The sequence below is a fragment of the Podarcis vaucheri genome (assembly GCF_965113315.1).
Source record: "Podarcis vaucheri genome assembly, chromosome: 1".
Lineage (NCBI taxonomy): Eukaryota > Metazoa > Chordata > Lepidosauria > Squamata > Lacertidae > Podarcis > Podarcis vaucheri.
Window position 1 is genome coordinate 9,817,974 of NC_138759.1, and position 14,963 is coordinate 9,832,936.

The 14,963-nt window shown below is 45.7% G+C and overlaps 1 protein-coding gene across 1 annotated transcript in view; it reads left to right on the plus strand.

Moving 5' to 3' along the window:
- Nucleotides 1–10,279: 10,279 nt before the first annotated feature.
- PRKCH (protein kinase C eta) overlaps nt 10,280–14,963 on the plus strand; it is a 106,055-nt gene continuing 101,371 nt past the window's right edge. Inside the window, exon 1 of the mRNA XM_082217824.1 lies at nt 10,280–11,730. Coding sequence (XP_082073950.1) covers nt 11,383–11,730 — 348 coding nt within the window. The 5' untranslated portion in view covers nt 10,280–11,382. The remainder of the gene's footprint in view (nt 11,731–14,963) is intronic.

Genomic DNA, 14,963 nt, shown 5'->3' on the forward strand with positions numbered 1-14,963 from the left:
TTTCATCTTTTTTTTAAAAAAAGGGCACAGGGAGAAAACCATGCAATAAACTGGTAGCCTGGCTAGCAGTAGGGGATAGCTTAGGACACCATGGGTGGCTAAGCAATATGAGAACCAGATGTAAGGGCTTTGGAGGGGCAGATCTGCTCTTTCTGTTTACTGACAAATGGAGTGGGCCGTGGAAGGCAATTAAAAAGCAATAACTGTACATTAAAGGCACGACTCATAATAGCAGCAAGAAACACCACAGCCAGCTCGGGGGGGGGGGTGTTGGTGGAGGAGAGTGCATATTATGTAGTTGAGACAGATCTATAAATTGCCAGGAGACTTTAAAATACAGCTAGCTAACCAACTAGCTTTGTAGCTGAGACAAGTAGCTGAATTTCTAGGGGACTTTAAAATATAACTAACTTCATAGCCGAGCTAGGGACTTTAAAGTCTAACTAGCTGATGCGGGTGGCGCTGTGGTCTAAACCACTGAGCCTTGGGCTTGCCGATCAAAAGGTCGGTGGTTCGAATCCCCGCTATGGGGTGAGCTCCCGTTGCTCGGTCCCAGCTCCTGCCAACCTAGCAGTTCGAAAGCACGCAAAAAGTATCTTCCTCTGGCAGGAAGGTAAATGCCGTTTCCGTGCGCTGCTCTGGTGTCAGTGTTCCGTTGCGCCAGAAGTGGCTTAGTCATGCTGGCCACATGACCTAGAAAAACTGTCTGTGGTTCCCTCGGCCTGTAAAGCGAGATGAGTGCCACAACCCCAGAGTCATTTGCAACTGGACTTAACTGTCAGGGGTCCCTTTACCTAGCTGACGGACTAACTAACTAACTAACTTTGTCGCTAAGATAGATACAGTGGTACCTCGGGTTAAGTACTTAATTCGTTCCCGAGGTCCGTTCTTAACCTGAAATGCTTCTTAACCTGAAGCACCACTTTAGCTAATGGCGCCTCCTGCTGCCACCGCGCCACCAGGGCCCGATTTCTGTTCTTATCCTGAAGCAAAGTTCTTAACCTGAAGCACTATTTCTGGGTTAGCGGAGTCTGTAACCTGAAGCGTATGCAACCTGAAGCGTATGTAACCCGAGGTACCACTGTAGATGATTTGGAACCATATTTTAAAGTACAATTAGCAAACATGCAAAATAGTTGCAAAGCCATGTGGCATGGTTTTGCCTTGAGAAGAGTTGTTGTGAGGATAATGAGGAGCTCGTTTGAGAAAGCGCTGAGATACAAGTGTTATAATTATAATTGCAGAATAAGTTATACGAAAGAGCATTTCTGCAATTTTGCACGATGCATAGAAGATACAGAATCCAGCCATTCTTAGCAAAGAATTTGTATTTCCCGGGCAGAGATTTTCCTTAAATGAAAATTACTCTATAATCCTTATTGAACTCATGCTTGGTATTTCAGATTTTGCTGCTTCAGCATGCTGCCTGAAGAAGGTGCTGCAGTATAATCCCAAATTGCAAATTGCAGATTTTTTGAAATAAAAAAATATCAGAATGAACAAAGCTTTACACAAACAGAGAAGGATGAGTTTCCCGGAATTGGCCATTGCCTCAGTTTTGCTTCAAATCATGTCTGGCATCTCCATCTAGTGGTATGTATCAAAACCACAGGCTAGAACCACGCGGTGTTGCAAAACCCTTGCAGGGAATAATGGCCCGACTCCAAATGCCACCTTCACAGCAACACACCTACACTGGCACCTTCAGATCCACGTGTACAATCACCACTGTCCAGATTTTCCTGTTCTTATTTAGGGCAGAGTATTATTATTATTATTCTTTTCGGCTACATAATTAGTCTGGAATGACTGGTTTCAAAGTGGCTCATAAAAGCTGTGAGTGGGCGGGAGTTGAAAGATTTCATGTCAACGCATCAACCTCCGTTCAGCATCATGTTTTACAGAGCTGCTCAACAATGTTTTGCTTTGTCAAATGCAGGAATGGGCAGATTGGTGGATTTTGGTCTATCTCAGCTTCTCATGATTCCAAATTTAAGTTCCGTTCTCTGCATTTACACATCAGCTTTCAGATTTCTTTCTTTTTTTAAAAAAAAATGTCCTCGTGAAAATTCACCAGCGTTTTAGTGCGATTTTCTCCTACTTAACACACATTTGTGTGCAATTTTGCCTAACGTTTGCATTTTGGAAAGCCGATTTCCCCAATAGAATGCGCCTTTGCATGTTATTTGTAGCGATATATGCAAATTTAAAATGTGCACATTACTTTTATGCACATTATGCATGGCTGGAAGACTGCATTGAAAAATTCAGAGAACTGCAAAATTTGAAGAATTTTGAGACCCCTATTCTCCCAGATCCACAGTTCTCAGAGTGGTTTTACAACCAATTGCTTTTCACAGGGAACTCTGGGAATTGTAGCTCTGGGAGGAGAAAATGGCTGGTGTCCTTCTCAGAGTAGATCTATTGAAATCAGTGAACCTGAGGGAGCCCATGGGTTGACTCTGAATTTAGGCAATGTTGGATACAACCCATAATTTCTAAATTTGCATGTAAATTAGCATATGCAAATGTTATGCCAACAAACCTTTTGATCTTTTTTTGGTGCTATGTTTTCTCCTTTTCGGTGATGTGTCTGTGGCCACACCATGCTCAGCACCTTTTAACAAAGCACTCGTGTATCCAGCAAAGAGGTTCAAATGAGGTCACCACATCTCATATCCTGTTCTGCCGTCTGATATCAGTCACATTTTGGAACACACAGGAGTCTAAATGAGATTGAGAAATAAGCAAGAGAAAAAGGTCCTTTCAGACCAGCAAGGCAGATATTACTACATTTTTTCTCTCGAGGAAGCCTTAATAAATTCAGCCAGCTCCACTGATACTAGCATTTAATGACCCCATGTTTATTAATGGCTGTGAACAAACAAGAGCCCTTGCAATGTAATTTACTCTCCCGTTAGCTGCATTAATCATTAGCCTGTAAGAGGGCGGTATTGCTTATTTTAATAAACAATGGCCTGCGATTTATAAAACCACATGATATCTATGTTATAAATACAGGCATACCTTGGGTTACATACGCTTCAGGTTGCGTGTTTTTGGGTTGCACACTGCGCTGAACCCAGAAGTACCGAAACGGGCTACTTCCGCGTTTCGGCGCGAGCGCATGCGCAAAATCACTAAATCGCACTTTGTGCATGCGCAGAAGCACTGAATCATGACTCCCGCGTGCGCAGATGCGGCGCTGTGGGTTGCGAATGCTGCAGGTTGCGAACGTTCCTCCCACACGGATCACGTTCGCTACCCTAGTGTCCACTGTAGTTTGTGATTTATAAAACCACTTCAGAATCTGAAGTGGCACAACCAGATTTGCAGATGACACTCAACCTTGAAAGATTCCATCAACAGTGTTGCTGCGGGACGTATCCTGAAAGAACGTAACATGAAGCAAACGTAACATGAGGTATGACTTTATTATTATTTTGTGCCCCCCTCAGCTTGGTACCCTGTGGGGGGCAACTGCCCGCACTGCCCTAAATCCAGCGCTGAAGGAAAGAGTTTAGAGATGATTGAGGGGCTCATCCAGATTTCCTTTTGTACCACATTTCTAGGGACAGGTCTGTGTTTAAAAGTGCTTTGCCTGCTTGATTTGCCCTGCAGTGTCCCCTGCAAAATCCCGCTTTTCAATGCTGAGTTGGAACCCATTGCAATTCAGGTTTTCAGGAAGTTCCCTGTTCTGTTCACAGAGCGATAATTTCAGAGTAGTTCAACCGCCGATCCCTCTTCCTGGGGAACTCTGGGAATTGTAGTTCTGTGAGGGGAACAGGGGTCTCCTGACAAGTCTCAGCTCCCTTAACAAACTTGCATGATTCTTTGGGGAAATTGCTGCTTAAAGTGCTTTAAATGTTTAGTGCAGACAGGGTCTCGGTGAGGTAGCTTGATGTACAGAGCTACCGTGTTAGAAAAAAATACTGCTTCTTACAAACGAAACACTTCTTACGAGTAACACCTGCCCCCTCCCCCCTGCAGGCCGCAGTTCTGCAAAGAAGGAACTATTCTTTACCAAGTTTCACTATGTGGGCCTATTTATATCTCTTTCCTCCTACACAAGTGTCTATAATGGTTCTTAAGAACTCCCCGTTTCCTGGGAGCACGGCACTTTTTGAATTTTTGATTATTTACACCATAAAATCTGCCGGGGGAAAGTTGGCAACCTTACATTGCCAACCTTGTCCCCAACGTTTTAGAAAACTGTGCTTACTCCTGTGCCTTTAACAGAAGCCTGGTGTCTTAGCCTTATCTTTTAGCAGTTTTTCCTAAGTCCACGCTCCCCGTTTTCCCCCCTCCAATGTTGTATCAGAGCAAACTGCAATCCATGGGAAACCCAAATTGCTGCTTGTTCCTGTTATGTACTGAGTTGAATAGGATCCAAAATGCAGTAGTCTGATTGGTCCTAGAACAATAGGCTCCAGAATGCAGCAGTCTGATTGGTCCACAGGAGCCACCAATCCAGCTCCAGGTGGAAGTGAATCCGCGACATGATTGGCTACAGGAAAATCCCGGAATTAGCCAATCACGTGGGGCCCATTGTGTAAATAATGTATATAAAGCAGACATTCTGGGGGAACTTCCATTCCTCACAACTATGAGCTGAATAAAGAGCATGAAATCCACACTCGACTCCGAGTATATTTCAGTTCCAATTCAGTTTTAGAGAGCCGGTGCAATCACAGACCACATATCCTTTTTGTTCTTGGTAGTTTTGTCTTATTGTACTCTCTCCTTTCATTCCTCTCATTTAATATTTTCTCATAATGTGAAGACTCTTTAAACTCCCACCCCACCCCAATTCATCGGAGAATGCTGATTTGGTCGAGGAATAGGAGAGATTAAGGGAGATGTTTATTCCTGATTGCTTTCCCCCCTGTTTTTCACCCAAAAGATACTTAGAGGAGCTTACAGGATATTTAAGACATGAACGCAATACAGTATCTATGTTTTGGTAAGTTGTCTGCTTGTCTTTTCTCTATGCATTCAGACACCTCTTAAAGTATCGCAGCCCAATTTGGCACAATGGTTCCTGAGACTGGGAAGCAGGTTTTCATCCAAGTTTGGATACTATTGGACATGTTTCGGAATCAAGATGGCAGAATGAACGGTTGAAAACTGCACACATCTCAATGACATCCTGTTCTCACAAGGGCCAACCAGATGTTGACAGACCACACCTGGAATACTGTGTCCAGTTCTGGTCATCACAATTTATGAAGGATATTGACAAGTTGGAACATGCAAAGGGGGGCAACCAAGTTGATACAGGATCGGGAAACCAAGCCTTATGGGGAACGCTTGAGGGAACTGGCTATGTTTAGCCTAGTAAGGTAAAGGTAAAGGGACCCCTGAGCAGTCGTGAACGACTCTGGGGTTGTGGCGCTCATCTCGCTTTATTGGCCAAGGGAGCTGGCATACAGCTTCCAGGTCATGTGGCCAGCATGACTAAGCCGCTTCTGGTGTGGTGTAGTGGTTAAGAGTGGTAGTCTCGTAATCTGGGGAACCGGGTTCGCTTCCCCGCTCCTCCACATGCAGCTGCTGGGTGACCTTGGGCCAGTCACACTTCTCTGAAGTCTCTCAGCCCCACTCACCTCACAGAGTGTTTGTTGTGGGGGAGGAAGGGAAAGGAGATTGTGAGCCGCTTTGAGACTCCTTAAAAGGGAGTGAAAGGCGGGATATCAAATCCAAACTCTTCTTCTTCTTCTTCTTCTTCTTCTTCTTCTTCTTCTTCTTCTGGCGAACCAGAGCAGCGCACAGAAACACTGTTTACCTTCCCGCCGAAGTGGTACCTATTTATCTACTTGCACTTTGACGTGCTTTCGAACTGCTAGGTTGCCAGGAGCAGGGACCGAGCAACGGGAGCTCACCCCATCGCGGGGATTCGAACTGCCGACCTTCTGATCGGCAAGTCCTAGGCTCAGTGGTTTAACCCACAGCGCTACCCGTGTCCCTTTTAGCCTAGTAAAGAGGAGACTAAAAGGAGATATGAAAGCCGTCTTCAAATATCTAACAGACTGTCCCCTGGAAAATGCAGCAAGCTTATTTTCTCCTTCTTCAGAAGGTAAGACTTGAACCATGGATTCAAGTTACAAGAAAGGAGATTCTGACTAAACATCAGGAAGAACTTTCTGACCGTAGGAGCTGTTCAGCAGTGGAATGGTCTCCCTCGGAAGGTGGTGGACTCTCCTTCCTTGGAGGTTTCTAAGCAGAGCTTGGGTGGCCACCTGTCATGGATGCTTGAGCTGAGATTCCTGCATTGCAGGGCGTTGGACTAGATGACCCTCAGGTCCCTTCCAACTCTGAGCCCACGTGCAGGACCTGAGCACAAAAGCACTCCCCACTTGAGATATTGTGTCTGGCAGTGGAGAGACAACCTAGACATCTGTTTCTGTGTGTTCTGGCCAGCAATACCTCTCCAGGGAGTTTTCCCAGTCTCGGTGCTCACAGCCATTCAGTGGGAGGTTTCTGGGGCTGATTAATTCTGGGACTCCCCTGCTCAGCGCCTGAGGGCCCCAATCCTGTCACTCACCACCTGGCTCGGAGCGGGGCCTGATGGGCTCTATAAAGGACTGCAGCCGCCGTTGGGCAGAGAAGGCTCCATTTTGTTTCGTTTTCGTTTTTTGTTTAAATTGCTGTTATTTTTTACCTATGTCATTTTAAACTGTGATATTAATGCTGTATTCTTAGTTTCAGATTTTGATTTATGTGGAAATTGTTTCCCATTTGGTTGTGTATTATTTTTTTTGATGTGGTTTATTTATTGTTTAGGGACACGGGTGGCGCTGTGAGTTAAACCACAGAGCCTAGGACTTGCCGATCAGAAGGTTGGCAGTTCGAATCCCCGCGACGGGGTGAGCTCCCGTTGCTCAGTCCCTGCTCCTGCCAACCTAGCAGTTCGAAAGCACGTCAAAGTGCAAGTAGATAAATAGGTACCGCTCCGGCGGGAAGATAAACGGTGTTTCCGTGCACTGCTCTGGTTCGCCAGAAGTGGCTTAGTCATGCTGGCCACATGACCCGGAAGCTGTACGCCGGCTCCCTCGGCCAGTAAAGCGAGATGAGCGCCGCAACCCCAGAGTCGTCTGTGACTGGACCTAGTGGTCAGGGGTCCCTTTACCTTTACCTTTATTTATTGTTTTTGACTTTTGTAATTATGTCAATCCTGTTATGCTGTAAGCCACCTTGAGCATTGTTTTTTTTTAACTGTGGAAAGGCGGCATACAAATAAAAAATGATGATGATGAATGCAAAATGTCGTGACACCTTTCTGACCCCTTGTTTATCAATCTGCTGTTAAAACTCTGAACAGCTGGCAAAAAAACCCTGTCCCGTTCTTACGAAATACACTAAACACAGCCCAAACAATCTGCCAGCCGAACCAAGTCTTATGACATGACATGATGGGTGTGTGACTACAGTCATAGACCACACGTCCTTTTTAAACTTGGTATGTTTTGCTGTTGACTCAGTAGACCGCATAGCTGTATCCTGTGGGCGATTGTGCGACAACTTATTGTTATCTTTAAAATGATCTTTATTTTATTTCTACCCCCTTCCCCCTTACCTGTCTGCTATTAAAACTTAAAATAAAATTATTGGGAGGGGGGAATGATGGACATTGCTATTGTTCATTACATTTCTTACCCAACTTTCTTTTTTAAAAATAATAATAATAATAATAATTTGATTTTTCAGATCAGAATTTTACAATCACATATCCAACATACAACATAAAAATAAGATTCCAAGGAATCTCTTGGCTTCCCCTCCTCCCCTTTGTGGGTCCTATTATTAATCATTTCCTCCTGCATCTTTTATGATTATCCAGATCTTTTACATCTCCATTGTGTCCAAAAGTCACCATTAAACTACAAGTGATATTCCAATGCTACTAAAGATTTTAGCTGTTTACGATGGTTTTGAAGATAAATTATAAATTTCCCCCATTCCTTATTAAAATTTTGGTCTTCCTGATTTCCGATTCTTCCGGTCATTTTTGCCATTTTGGCATAATCCATCAACTTAATCTGCCATTATTTTCTGGTAGGGACTTTATCTTCTTTCCAAATCACCCAACCTTCACCATGAAGTCCCAGGAATCATAGAATCATATAACTGTAGAGCTGGAAGGGATCCCAAGCACCATCTATTTCAACCCTCTGCAATAATAATAATAATAATAATAATAATAATAATAATAATAATAATTTATTATTTATACCCCGCCCATCTGGCTGGGCTTCCCCAGCCACTCTGGGCGGCTTCCAAAAGAATATTAAAATACTATAATACATCAAACATTAAAAGCTTCCCGAAACAGGGCTGCCTTCAGATGTCTTCTAAAAGTCTGGTAGTTGTTGTTCTCTTTGACATCTGGTGGGAAGGCATTCCACAGGGAGGGCGCCACTACCGAGAAGGCCCTCTGCCTGGTTCCCTGTAACTTGGCTTATCGGAGTGAGGGAACCGCCAGAAGGCCCTCGGTGCTGGACCTCAGTGTCCGGGTAGAACGATGGGGGGGGGGGGAGACGCTCCTTCAGATATACTGGACCAAGGCCGTTTAGGGCTTTAAAGGTCAGCACCAACACTTTGAATTGTGCTTGGAAACGTACTGGGAGCCAATGTAGGTCTTTCAAGACCGATTTTATGTGCTCTCTGCGGCCGCTCCCAGTCACTAGTCTAGCTGCCGCATTCTGGATTAGTTGTAGGGTTGCAAAAAGCATTACAATTTAAGCCAGGCTAACTTCCTGTGGAAGCGATAGCCTGGGTGATGGGCCATTAAGGAGAACAAAGGAAAGGGGCTCTGTGTGAGACTTTCAACTCTATAAAGTGGCAGTGATGTGGCCTAGAATCATATTAGCAAGCAGAGTTGGGGGCAGGCATGCTAGATCTCTGCTTGAACCTAAGGCTGCAGCTCTGGGAGAAACAAGACCCTCATGGGGTGTTAATGCTGTGAACCTCTTCATCGCCGGCTCAGGTTGTATATCTATATAAATAAACCGTATATCACAAAGACACCACAGCCTCTGCTATGCCTCATTCCCAAAAGAATACTCAAACCTTGGGTAAGCGCCTCAAACCGCTGGAATTTTGTGCCACTTGGAGATTAGGCTGCTGTGCAGCAATCTAATATGAAGATGTATTATTTATTTAATTTTATTTATTAAATTTAAATACTGCCCTTCACCCAATGATTACCTGAATTTGCAATATAAACACACACACACAAATCATACCATAGTAACAAGCAGTAGCAATGACCTGAAGGAGAGTCTCCACCCCCATCGTTCAGCCCGGACACTGAGGTCCAGCGCCAAGGGCCTTCTGGCAGTTCCCTTGCTGTGAGAAGCAAAGTTACAGGGAAGCAGGCAGAGGGCCTTCTCGGTAGTGGCACCCGCCCTGTGGAACGCCCTCCCATCAGATGTCAAGGAAATAAACAACTCTCTGACTTTTAGAAGACATCTGAAGGCAGCCCTGTTTAGGGAAGTTTTTAATGTTTGGTGTTTTATTGTGTTTTTAATATTTTGTTGGGAGCCACCCAGAGTGGCTGGGGAAACCCAGCCAGATGGACAGGGTATAAAAAATAAATTGTTGTTGTTGTTGTTGTTGTTGTTGTTGTTGTTGTTGTTGTTGTTGTTGTTGTTGTTGTTGTTGTTGTAACCCTGCCCCCAGTTAACACAGTTAAAACAAATGAATGTTGCAAACAGAATCTAAAAATGAAGGGGAAGCAAAGCAAAGAGAAACTAGATATTTATTTACCATTTGGTGACCCTTTATTTCATCTGTTAATGACAATCATGGGACAGACCAGTTATCATCCATTCGACAACAGATATGGCGATCATAACATCAGCATACGAACATCAAATTAGCATCGCTGCGACAGGTTGATGGTGTGTCCACTACGATGGACAAACCAAACTCCGCCCTCCTGATAACCCCAAGCTGCATAACGAAACGAAATTTAATTTTTAACTGACTTGAATAGGAATGAATATGGGATGTTTCTTATTTCTTATGATGCCTTACTTATTGTTTTCATGTTCAGCTTTGTAAACTAATAAAACCCAATAAAAATATGCTTTTAAAAAGGGGGGGGGGAGGGAATAAAGAAAGCTATTTTATTTTATTTTTAAAAAATGCAAAGCAAGATGCGCCTCCACGTGGGTTAAGATGCAAAGAAGTTGAGAAGAAATTTCACCCTTCTTTTCCGGCTGTTCCTGTCCTCTGAGACAAGAAGTTAATTTTGCTGGGGGATAAGAAGAAGAAGTGGATATTCCAGCTGTGGCTCCTCCTCAGAGAAAGAGGGAGGGAGCGAAGTTGCCAACAGAGATTCAAATAAGTGGCTTTGGAGACACGCCTTCCTGGAGGAATCTGAAGGTGCAGGAATTGGCCGAAGACCTTTCCCAGCAAAGGAGCCAGGAGGGGGCGAGAAAGAGAGCTCTTTGCACTATGGGGTTTGGAGAGTGTGTGCTTGTGATAAAATGACAGCTGTAGTTCTGAAGAACAGGTTAGAGCTACACACAGCAGCCGCCACCGCCAGGACAAGTCCTTGCAAGGCTAGCTGGAAGCCCCACCCCTTGGCCTTCCCTTCTCGTGGGCTAGTCACATCTCTCAGGTGTTTCCCTTGCTCAACAACCACTTGGGTTGTTCTCTCTCTGTGTCTCTCAGGAGGAGGAGGAGGAGACGCTCTTCTCAAACCACCCAGGCAGGAGAAGGAAGGAAGCAAATCCTGAGCAGAGAGAGAGGAAGATTCTGCCGAACTGAAAGCCTGCTCTCTCTTATCTGTGGATTTGTGGCTTGTGGTTTGGGTGAGCGGCTCAGGAAAAGGGGGGAAAGAGAGGTCCCCCCCCTTCTCACTCTGCTGCAGTTTCTTCCTGAACTAAAGGGAGGGGGGAAACTGAAGCGGTTTGTCTGTGAGAACCAAGAACGGCTAAGGGTGTTCTGTGGCTGATGTGCACATAGCCGGGAGCGCTGGGGTGTTTGGCACCAGACAGCAGGGCTCTGGAAAGCTGCTTCGCTTCTCTCTCTCTCTCTCTCTCTCTCTCTCTCTCTGTGTGTGTGTGTGTTTCCATGCTCTGTTATCTCCCAAAGGAGGTGAAGGAATTAGCTCCTCTCCGCTGTGAAGAAGAGAAGTGATTCAGCAACTTGGTTCGTCTCCTTCCTTCCTGGAAAGGGAAGGCAGGGGGGCAAAGGGCTGGGTTTGGGTCGGTGCCCTCGACAGCATGGCCCAGAGACCAGGAGCTGCCACCACAGGCTGCCCTGTCCCCTGAGGACTGCCAAGCTACTCTCCTGGCTACAACAGACTCAGTAGGACAGCACCTTACTTCTCCGAAGAGGACGCATCCCTCTGTTTCCCTCCCCCCGTCCGGAGCCATGAAGTTCAACGGCTACATGAAGGTGCGCATCGGGGAGGCCGTGGGGCTGCAGCCCACCCGCTGGTCCCTCAGGCACACGCTCTTCAAGAAGGGGCAGCAGCTCCTGGACCCCTACATCACGCTGAGCGTCGACCAGGTGAGGGTGGGTCAGACCAGCACCAAGCAGAAGACCAACACGCCGACCTACAATGAGGAGTTCTGCGCCCCGGTCAACGACGGGCGGCAGCTGGAACTGGCCGTCTTCCACGGCACCCCCATTGGCTACGATGACTTTGTGGCCAACTGCACCGTGTACTTCCATGACCTCCTGCACGGCACCGGGTCCTCAGACAGCTTCGAAGGCTGGGTGAGTCACTGAGCTTCTCCTGGGGCTGTTTGGCTTCTAAGGGAGATTGGCACCTGTGTCCATTTGTGGTGTGATGTATGTTGTTGTCTACCAGGGCTGGGGCAACCCGTGGCCCTCCAGATGTGTCGGGACTACTAAAACTCCACAGCATTGGCTGTGCTGGCTAGGGATAATGGAAACTGGAGCTAGAAACATCTGGAGAGCCATTTGTTCCCCTATGCACATGTGTATGCTCAAGGACTCTCTTGCCTGCTTTGGGGTACTTGATAGTTTGGGGGGTGGAATCAAGGCTTTTTCAGGTGTGTATGCGCGCAAAAAACCTGGTTACCAGGGTAGTTAGAAGCCTGGCACATAGGAATTTAAAAGAACAAATTAATTATCTTGCTGGGCCTGACCAAAGATCTCCCTCGGCCATCATACAATGGTGGACCTTGCTATTGATTATTACATTTCTTACCCAACCTTCACCATGAGGTTCCAGGAATCATAGAATTGGAAGGGACCCCAAGGGCCAGTTAGTCCAATCCCCTGCAATGCAGGAATGTCAGCTGAAGCATCCATGACAGGTGGCCACCCAACTTCTCATCGAAAGCCCCCAAGGAAGGAGAGTCCACAACCTCCCTAGGGAGTTCGTTCCACTGCTGAACAGCTCTTACAGCCATAAAGTTTTTTCTGATGTTCAGTCGGAATCTCCTTCCTTGTAACTTGAAGCCATTGGCTGAAGTCCTACCCTCCAGAGCTTGAGAAAACAAGCTTGGTATTCAGACGATGGGCATCTACCAGGGAATGTCCGTGTCCCAGTGGTAGAGTGTTTGCTGTGCATGCAAAAAACCCCAAGTTCAGTTCCAGCATCTCCACGTCAGACTGGGAAAAGTTCCTGCTTGAAGCTCTGGAGATTGAGATGGACCATTGGCCTGAGATGGCCTGAGGCAGCTTCCTGTGTTATTCTGTCCTCTGATCATGTGGCATTTGGAGGTTCATCCTCTTTGAGCCTGCAAGTACCATCCGTACTGACTTACAAAGCCCCATACAGTGTAGGTTTTGAACCAGTGGAGGTCCCTATGAGTCCCAGTGAGCAGCAGCCCCCACTGGTTAGTGTACTGGGCTATGCCAGTGAGTTTTTCCTTTGGATTACACCATCTTTGGCTGTGGTCTGCTAAATGGCAACATGAGAGGCGGCCTTCTCAGTGGTGGCACCCCAGCGTTAGAACTCCCTACCCTCTGTGACCTAGCAGAGGAGACCCTGTGGCACCTGCTCTCTTTTAAGTCTTGGGCACCTGTCTTTTAGTAACATCTGATGCCAGTATTGTCGTTGTTAGATGAGCTGCTGCTGATTTTAGCACCTGCGTCGCGAATTTGAGAGTGTTTGAGTTGTAACCTGCTCTGAAATTGCTGCGTAACGAAGAACACGTAGGAAATGTTTCAAATACATGAATCAATAGCACATTTCTCCATCCTCACCAAAAAGAAGGCAGAACCCTGTTGCCCCAGGACTTTTGTCTGTTTTTTCCAAAGCCATCTCACCTAATGGCTATCGCTGCACCTTGTGACAAGGTGTTCCATCACTTAATTATGTGTTTTCAGAAATCCTTCCTTTGCTCCTTAACCAATCCCAGCGTCTGTTGTTTTTCGGGTGCACCTGGTATCTGACATTTCACCCAGCCCTACTTTGGGGCGGGTGCTCAAAATACCCAAAGGTGGTGCTACCATTCTTGTGATATATATTTTTTTCTGGGTAAGCCAATGTTTATTTCTCCAGGAAAGAGATGTGTCTGATTGCTTCTCAACAGGATCCGCAGCCTTCTTTTTGAATAAAGGTGCATCCAAGTCTATGAGCTACATATTAATGAAAAGAAATTGGAAGAGAAATGAATCAGATGAATGGGTTTTTCAATCAGAATTCCATTTTCATTGAAATCCCTGCATTTTAATGGCTAAAACAAATGGGGCGCATTTGATGGGGGGGTGGGAAGGGAGGGAGGGAGAAGAGAAAACAGTAAGTTTGAGAGTCACCGAAAGCACAATTCAACACGGGTTTATTCAGCAATAAATCTCCTTGTTTCTACGGGATCTTGCTGCTAGGTAGGTAAGTGTGTGTGGAGTCGCAGCCTTAAAACTTTTCAGAATGATTAGCTGGGTCCTGTGAGTGGCCAGACATGATCTATTTTATCTTTTATCCTGTGCAGTTCAAAATCCCGCACGTTTGCAAAAGGTGGAAGATTTGCTGCGCGAAGGCGACATATTTTTTTTTGCCAACTATCTTGCACATCTAATGAGAAGGCTAGAGAGAGTGTTTGCACCTCGCGGTCATTCAGGCATCAACAAGAAATGTGTGCCTATTGATTTCCCGCATCAGAAGACATGGGGGTATTTGGAAATTTCTCAGGAAAGATGCCAGCTATTGAAAACCTTACACTTCAAATGTATTGGCCGGGGGGAGGGACGACCTCTAAGCTGGCAAACCCCGTTGCCACATGGGGTGAAGGCACGTTGAACACGTAGACAGCCCTTCTCCTACAGAATCATTAAAGGTACAAGTTCCTTGTACCCCCTTTCATCCGTTGCTGTAGTGCTGAATGTGTCAGGCAAACACACACTCAAAGAAGCAGGCCTCAGCTACCTTGTCAGAGCTTCCTTGTCGGAGATTTGCTGCTGCCTTTAAATCAGACTCGCTTAGTGGTGGATAAGCCTATTAATCCCATTTCATCATTTCCCCCAAATCTTATGTTCAGTTTGCATCAGCTTGTGATTTGAAAACCCTCGCAGAAATTCACTAGTGTGAATTTGTGTGCATTCCTCCTAAGGAAGACATTTTGTGTGTGCATTTTTGCCTGATGTAAATATTTTTTTTGCCAGCAATTTCCCTTAACAATGCACTTTTGCATGTTGCTTTCCATGAACATATGCATTTTATTTTTTTTAAATCTACCCTTTCCCCACATATATATGGTTTTTGAAGGCTTGGTTTTTTTGGAAAACCACATTGCAAAATTCAGAGGAAGTTTGAATTGTACCTGCGTTTCGGTTTGTCTTGGGAAGCGTTAATTCAGAACTAGGTTTGCATTGAAATGAGAGCTGGGCAGACTTGTCTCTTATCTCAAGGGGGAATCTGGGGGGAACCCCCCCAAATCTCATTGGACCCTCTACACCCATCAGCTCCTGCCAATGTAGCTAGCAGTCAGAGATGATGGGAGTTGTGCTCCAACAATAGCTGGAGGTCCACAGGTTCCCCA